The sequence below is a fragment of the Cryptosporidium hominis genome, assembly GCF_000006425.1.
Source record: "Cryptosporidium hominis TU502 chromosome 2 CHRO012136, whole genome shotgun sequence".
NCBI lineage: Eukaryota > Apicomplexa > Conoidasida > Eucoccidiorida > Cryptosporidiidae > Cryptosporidium > Cryptosporidium hominis.
The window spans coordinates 1-8,157 of record NW_667125.1 but is presented as its reverse complement, the minus strand read 5'-3'; the positions used below and the strand labels follow the sequence as shown (position 1 = coordinate 8,157).

General features: G+C 32.3%; 4 protein-coding genes across 4 annotated transcripts; 3 read left to right on the top strand and 1 right to left on the bottom strand.

Moving 5' to 3' along the window:
* On the bottom strand, positions 1-1,441 carry Chro.20457 (hypothetical protein; the record flags this gene model as incomplete). Its single annotated transcript, XM_660818.1, has 1 exon — positions 1-1,441. A coding segment is annotated over one exon (1,441 nt), but the record flags the coding sequence as incomplete, so codon positions are not given.
* Positions 1,442-2,161: 720 nt separating this feature from the next.
* Positions 2,162-2,827, top strand: Chro.20458 (ribosomal protein S6e). The annotated part of the gene is made up of 1 exon (XM_660817.1): positions 2,162-2,827. One exon carries the CDS (start codon positions 2,162-2,164, stop codon positions 2,825-2,827), a length of 666 nt encoding a protein of 221 aa, XP_665909.1.
* Positions 2,828-3,339: 512 nt separating this feature from the next.
* Positions 3,340-7,080, top strand: Chro.20459 (hypothetical protein). The annotated part of the gene is made up of 1 exon (XM_660816.1): positions 3,340-7,080. One exon carries the CDS (start codon positions 3,340-3,342, stop codon positions 7,078-7,080), a length of 3,741 nt encoding a protein of 1,246 aa, XP_665908.1.
* A 378-nt stretch (positions 7,081-7,458) lies between these two features.
* Chro.20460 (hypothetical protein) lies at positions 7,459-8,157 on the top strand (the record flags this gene model as incomplete). Its single annotated transcript, XM_660815.1, has 1 exon — positions 7,459-8,157. A coding segment is annotated over one exon (699 nt), but the record flags the coding sequence as incomplete, so codon positions are not given.

The window sequence follows — 8,157 nt, the reverse complement described above, 5'->3', positions numbered from 1 at the left end:
ACTTTGGAAATATCTTTGACAAAATAATATTGTCAAATTCTTGTTTTATAAGATTGCTACGGTATGTCTCATGATCAAAAAATCCAATAGTTTCAAAATCTTCAGCTTCATAATCTTTTTCAGTTTCTAATATAGGTTTCCAAATAGTTAATAGTGATAAAGGCCATTCTTCTGGAGGCTCCCATTCTTCCAAAGCATCATCAATGTGTTTTGAGATAACTTTTGATATTTGATATCCCATTCCAAATTTGTAGTAATAAGGAAGCCATCTAAATAACCATTTATACTTGGAACTTTCAGAAATTCCTTCCGAGTTTGAGTCAATTTTATTGAGTTGAAGTTGATGGATCTGTTTATTCCAAATGGTTTGCATTAGATTAGTTTTGATGAATTCTAAAGGAATTAAATGAACCCAAATACTCAATAATGAGATTCCATATTCATTTTCTTTAATTGGATCCCATGAACAGATAAAATAAATTTCCAAATACTTCCCTACAGTATCTAATAAAAGTTGTTCAAAACATAGCTTGGAATCGTACTCTTTCTCTCTCCTGGAAGTTTCTAGATTGACAAATAAAGCCTTTATAGCTATCCAAGCAGAAATTCCAAAATCAGGGTCTAGTTCCATATTCTTTTCTTTTTTATATAACTTTTGCAATGAAACTTTAAGAATATCTCTTACAATTGAGCAGTAAGGTAAATACGATTTAGAAACTTCTCTTGAAGATGCATCACCACAAGAGTCCAGCACTCTATTAAAGCTTTCTGAGAATTCTTGTACAACTTTTTCAAGAGAGTCCATCTGGTCTTGAAAATCTTCGTTCTCAACTGAAGAGACGTCTCCTTGCTCTTCAAATAAATTAACTATTTCATCCTCCATAATCTTTTCTAAATCATAGTGAAGTTTAAGAAAAATCCTTTGAATTTGTTTAGTGGTAATACTTAGATTCTCCATTATTGTTTTTTTTTCTTTTAAATTATCCAAGGAGTTGCTTTGATATTCAATTTCCAACTGCTTCTCATTAAAATAATCCTGCAATACTTTTCTATTTTGTTCACAGGCTTCTCTTTGTAAAGAAACAGACTCCATAATATCGTTTAGAAATGTTTTTTTTGGAAATATTTGATAAATTTTTGCTTCGGGGTCTTGATTTATTACCTCGGCCAGTTCATTTATGCTTGTTTTTTGTTTCTTGTTTTTTTCCTCAATATTTTTCACTTCTGTTGATTTATTTTCAAATTTATCAGATTTATTAGAACTATTATCGCGTTCAACCACAATACCAAGATTTGCTGGTCTTATTTTAACTTGAATTGGCTCTGATATTCCACTTCCATCCACTCCAAGTCCTCCTCCTTTGAATCCCATCTTCCTAATAATATCAAACCCTTTACCATATTTTGCCCTTAAATCTTCTGATCCTTTAGATTCTTTCATTTTGGAAGGAAAACTTTAATTTTCGTTGAAATTCACATAATTGTTTTATTGATATCTATAGTAAAAAGTATGACAAACGCAATTTATTAAAGCCTATTGCTATTCTAAATTGAAAAAAAATATGAAAAAAGTCACCTTCATTACTGAATGTCCAAATTATCACCAAATCGCACTACGCCAAGCTCCAACAATATCACTCAAATCTAAGTATAGAAAATGATTAGCTTACAACCTGTAATCACAAACTAAAAATGAGAGAATTTAGCAAAATAATATCTCCCGGAAAATTACTAAAAAAATATCATAAAAGAAAATATAAAACACAAACAAAACACAAGGATCCTCACATAAAAATCAAGAATATATCAGAAACACAAGTAGTCAAATTTCAATGATCACCATTTTGCAAATTTTTTTCTGAAAAGAACACATATGGCGGCACAATACTAGCGCCGTCTCGAAGCACTGGTACTTGAAGACAGACGTAAAAATATAAATATAAATTAGAAATAAAGTCAAAATATATAAATAAAGTATAAGAAGTATGTTATTAAATATTTGATATAATTAATTTTAATTAAGCGGATTAATATTTATTGGAATAACTTTAATGTAAAACAGACCGCTCCTCTTAATAGCGACGCATATTAAGTTCGTCTAAGAAAACTTTGTAGACTATTAACCATCTTTTTTTCTTTGGTTTTTTGAGCAGTTCCCAAAATGAAATTAAACATTGCTAATCCAACAACAGGACTTCAGAAATGTATTGAAATTGACGACGAGAAGTTACTCTTACCTTTTTTCGAAAGAAGAATTGGTTCTGAACTTGACTGTAGCTTCTTGGGTGAGGAATTCAAGGGTTATATTTTGAAAATTACCGGTGGTAATGACAAACAAGGCTTTCCAATGATGCAGGGTGTTTTGACAAGTAATCGTGTTCGTCTTCTATTCAGAAAAGGTATGAAATGCTATCGCCCACGTCGCACAGGTGAAATGAAGAGAAAGTCAGTCCGTGGATGCATCGTTAGCCATGACTTATCTGTATTAAGTTTGGTAGTTGTTGAGAGAGGAGAGCAGGATATTCCAGGACTTACTGATGGTGAAAAGCCAAGACGCCTTGGACCAAAGAGAGCTTCTAAGATCAGAAAGCTATTCAACCTCAGCCCATCTGATGATGTTCGTAAATTCGTTGTTCGCAGAAAGATTGAAGGTAAGGAAAAGACTAAGGCACCAAAGATTCAACGTTTGGTCACCAAGGAACGTTTACAGAGAAAGAAGAAATATAGACGTACACTCAAGGAGCGTTCTGAGGCATCTGCTAACGCCAAGAAGGAATACCAGAAGCTTCTTGAAACTTTGAAGGAGAACAAGACTAATACTAAATAAGTTGGTAAATGACTGTAATAGTTATATTTAGTGAGTACCTTATTACTAATAACTAGATGGTTAAAAACGTGCTCGCTACTATTCCTGTTTATTTATAACACTTTAATTTAGCTTCTATTCAGTTTAAATAATTTTCATTAGGAAAAGCATCAAATTTTTTTTTTTCAATACTGCATTTAATAGCTACTGATCCTTGGTACTCACAACTTTGGGATTTTTACCACCCTAACGATCATTCCATTACTAGTCACCCTTCCGTTGAAATATGAGAGTAATACGTGTTTTGTATCATTTATATTACGCCCTATATCCCAATTTATTTCTTCCCTATTTCTGTAAATCTTTGGATTTTCGTCAAGCATCTTTGTATAAAATGACATGGGCATCAACCCGCCATATGGCGGGAAACTTTACATGCATTATTTTATATAAATACGAGAATGACGAAAAAAGAGATGTTGAAAAAACTATCTAAGTAGGGGAAATTGAAAAGCATTGAAAGAAATCTTGAGATGCATATCAAAAAGGTGAATCCGTGGTTTGCGGTAATTTTATGTATATCATTATTAAATGGAATAAGTATTTGGGACCGAATTCAATTAAATTTGGATAGGGGAGATAATACAGGAGCAAGTATTTCATATTTACAGCTGGAAATACAAAATCAAAATGGAGCTGAACATATTTTTAGCCCCTTAAGAATTAAGAATAATCAACTCAGCTCTTTAGATCAACAATTTTCTTCTCAAGTCAAACCCAAAGCATACACAACCTCGAAAGGTTTAAAAACATTATTGGTTTCTGACAATACTATGTTAGAGTCAGCTTTTTCATTTGGGATTGGATGCGGATATTATCAAGATCCTGATAATTTGGCAGGTTTAGCTCACTTGATGGAACACGTCGTGTTTTTGGGGAGTCAAGAAAATCCAAACCCAGTAGGCTGGGATGAGTTTCTATTAAAAAAGGGAGGCGCTGCTAATGCTTACACATCAGCAGATACAACAATATTTTATGTGTTGTCACCTCCAAGAGAGTTAGAGTCCGTAATGAGCTATTTTACCAAGATGCTTGTTAACCCTGTAATAGATGAAAGGAGTTCAGTTTCTGAAATCGATGCAGTTAACCAAGAACATGAAAAGAATATCCCAAACAAGGTCAGAGCAATGATAGAGCTAGCTATGTACTTAGCTCCGGAGGAATGCCCTGCAAGGAAATTTGGTACAGGAAACAAAGAAACTCTTTATATTAATTCAAAAAAGAATAATATAAATCTCAAAGATGCCTTGAAAGAATATCACACAAGTTGTTATACCAGTGACAACGCTTCAATAGTTATCATGGGACCCCAGTCTAACGAGGAACTAGTCAAAATCGCTGACAAAATTGACGAACTTTTTACAAACTCCGGAAAAGCTACTAAAGGAATTTCTAAGATTACTAACACCGTAACTAGTCATTCTGACTCGAGAACATTTAAAAATCAGCATTCTCTTGCCCCAGATATTTTAAGCATTTTTGAAAGCTCTGGTAATAGAAAGTCTAATATTGGAATCAGCTCTACAGGTAGGATCACTTCAAAACAAACAGAATCGAAAAATAAAGAGACTAACCAAGATTCAATAAAAAGTAAATCACCAAATACAGAGATTGAGGTAGTGAAAATGCCAAGAGGAAGCTCGTCTCCTCCTTTTGTCATAATTTATTGGGATTCAGTTTCAGATTCATTAAGCATCTTAAAGGAGAATGCTGAATGGCAAATGTTAAAGCTAATTCAATACTTCTTTGAAGACCAAAGTCAAAACTCGATTGCAACTGAGCTACAGAAAAGAAAATTAGCTACTGCTTTAGAATACTTTGATAATACTAGTACTCAATACTCCGTCTATGGCTTGCTATTTACTGCAACAGATGATTCTGATCAAACAACTTCAGAAATAGCAAAACTTACGTCAGCTTACATGGAAAGTTTGATAGAACAGATAAACAGCAAAGATGATAAGTGGATTCAGTCATTCTATAAGAACTATACAAATATGGCAAATATTAAGTACGAGTATGACGAGGAAAGAGACACAGCAGGAATAGCCTCTCAGGCTGCTGAAAGTTTATTAATCTTCCCAGATGAGCCAGAAATGGCACTTTCTGCCTTTGTAAAACCCGTTTCTATGAGCAAGGATTCTGAATTAAGTAATGCACAAATTACAGCTTTAAAAGAATTTGTTAAACACTTGGAGCCTTCAAAAATGAAGATAATTAAACTTTCAGATTCATTGAATAGTTCTTCAGAACATAATTTTAGATTTGAGCCCTACAAAACTGAATACTCAATCTCCAAAATTTCGCTTGAAAATTCAGAAAATACTTCTAAAACAATTGAAACATTAAGATCTACAAATAAGATTGGAGAGTTGTTGACGTGTGTTCCTGGAGATCTTAGCATTATTTCGTTTTCAGAAGATAAATGTCCCGGATATAAGAGCTTTGAGAAGGAAATTCAAGAGAGAAAAATTGGAAATGAGCTTCAACCATGCCCAATATTAGAAGAAGAAGGATTAAGTATTTTCTGGAAAGGCCCAATTCATACGGTACCTACAATTAATTTGACCCTAGTCCAAAGATTACCAAACAAAGATGTCTCAAATAATGTCAGAGTAAGCTTAATAGCAAATTTACATGCTCAATTACAAAGCAGCAAAATGGATTACATACTATCAAGCTTTAAACTATGTGGCTTGGAAGCAGATATTAGTTACAGTAGAGGTAGATTTGTTATCAATGTCCAGTCATATAGTTCTAATTTTGAGGATGTTATTGAGAAGTTGTCTAATTATCTCGTAAACGGAAGCAGATTACCAACTAAAACAGAGTTTGAGACTGCCTTAACAAATTTAAAGTCTGAAATATTGAATTTGAGCGATTTAATGGCCTATGATGTTGCAACCGATGTAGCTCAAAGCGTATATCTTTCAAATTATTATTCCAGATTACAACTTCGTGAATCTCTTCAAAAAACTGATATTACTTTTGATGAATATATAGAAAAGATAAAAGGTATTTTTTCGGTAGGATACTTTGATGCTCTTATTGTAGGCAACATTGGATATGAAAAGAGTATCAAACTTGTCTCAAGAATGGTAGGCTCTTTAGTAAACAAGAAGATTCCATATTCTAATGCAATTCATGATGGGATTTTGAATGTTTCAGGAGACATACATATTAAAGCTAATAATCCAATTTCTTCAGATAAGAATAACGCAGTAGTAGCTCACTTCCTAACTCCACCAGTTGATTTAATTGACGTATCAATATACTCTTCAATAGGAGAAATACTTAATTCACCTTTTTATGATACCTTAAGAACAGAATGGCAAGATGGTTACGTAGCCTTTGCTACGACAAAATATGAAACTCCAATAATTTCCTTAATAGGAGCGGTACAGAGTGCAGAAAAGTTATCAGAGACTTTAGTATGCCATATGTTTTCTGCTCTGAAAAAGGTGTCCAAAGACGTTGAGGAAGATTTAAAGGAGATTTCCAAATCAGAATTTGAAGATAAAATCAGATGGTTTGGTCTCTCTAAATATTCAAGCCAAAAGTTGGATTCTTTTACCAAATATATTGAGCACTTTGGAAAACTAATCGTTAGTCATGAACTTTGTTTTGAGAAAAACAAATTAATTGAGAATGCAACACAGGTGTTTGTATCTGAACCAAATATATATATAGAAAAACTAAATAAGTTAATAAAACCTTCAAGTTCAAGGAGGTTAGTTATTGTTGAGTTAATTGGAAATAAGAGTCCAGATAATAAGGAAGATGAATTAAAGCTTGTAAGTATTGCTAATGGAGATATACCTCCTACAAATGAAGAATGTAAAGAAATTTTGAATTCAGAAATTGGAAAGGCAACTATGATGGATGCCATTTCTTTCAAATTAGGTTCTAGTGGTTCTAGTAATGGTAAACTCAGAGCATCCAGAAATAACACCTCAAAAGAAGAAAATAGTTATGTTGTATACGATTCAGATATTCAATGTAATATTTCCGAGGAAAATGCAAGCTTTGCAAGTGGAAAAGATTCAAAGGAGGTGAAGACTATGCTGAACGTATTTGGAAAGAGAATGTCATCAATGAAGTTTTCCAGTGAAAGTAAAATAAATGGGAATAAAGAAAATTCTATCGGAAATAAACAGAATTCAAACTCAACAACCAAAAACAAGAGATCATCCTGCGATCATAGCAAGCTTTAACGTAATAATTCATTTAGGTATTGCTTTTACTTAAAATACAACCAATAAATATATATTTATATTCTATTATATTTATTTGTGTTAAATAAGGCTAAATGATAGGTTAATTGTCAGTTGAATAATCTTAGATTACCCAAATATCAATAGAAGTATATTTTTTGAATTTTATAAAAATAAATTATTGATACCTATTTAGATCTATGCCGGTATACACGTTATCAAGAGAATTTCCCCTCGATTTCTTAATTTTTAAGAAAAAAATAATTTTTTTTTTTCAATCAAAATTTCATGAAATAATTTGTTAAAATTGACAGATGGTGAAATTTTTGGAAGATTACTGATGAAAATAACATATTTAATAGAGAAGTGTTGTATAACATGAAATCTAATATCCAACTTCACTATTGCTATTTTCTTCTCTCCGAAGCTAAAAAGAAAGCAAGTTATATTGGATATTCTGTGAACCCTTGCAGAAGACTCAGACAGCATAATGGAGAAATAAAAAAAGGAGCAAAAAAAACAAAAAGTGGAGTTCCATGGAATCTTGGAATTTGTGTAGGAGGATTCCCGGATAGAGTTGCAGCCCTTAGATTCGAGTGGGCGTGGCAGCATCCAAATATTTGTAAAGTTACTAGAGAGAATATTGAGTCTTGGAAAATTGTAAAAACAAAGAAAACTTCAGAAAATAAACGAATATTAAACAAGAGGCAATGGAGTATTCAACAACGAGTTAGTATTTTACTTTGTATGACAACTTTAGAACCATGGAAGAACATGAATCTTACAGTATTTGTTTTCAAGGACGAGCTTGAAAATACAATTAAGGAAGTTATAGAAGGTATAAAGAAGATAAAAATTTCCCCAAACTTTACAAGCCCTAATATTTTAAATAAAGATTACCTTTTAATGTTTTTATATTTTGGAGAAGACTCTTTTTACGAAAAAGGAATTAAATTTCTTAGATGCGATTACGAAACTTTTAAGGAATTCCAAAAGCCGTCATTTGATTGTGATTCTGATTCTAATATTGAAGATAACTCCAATGTGTTTAACCCAGAAGAAATAATTTCTCATGAA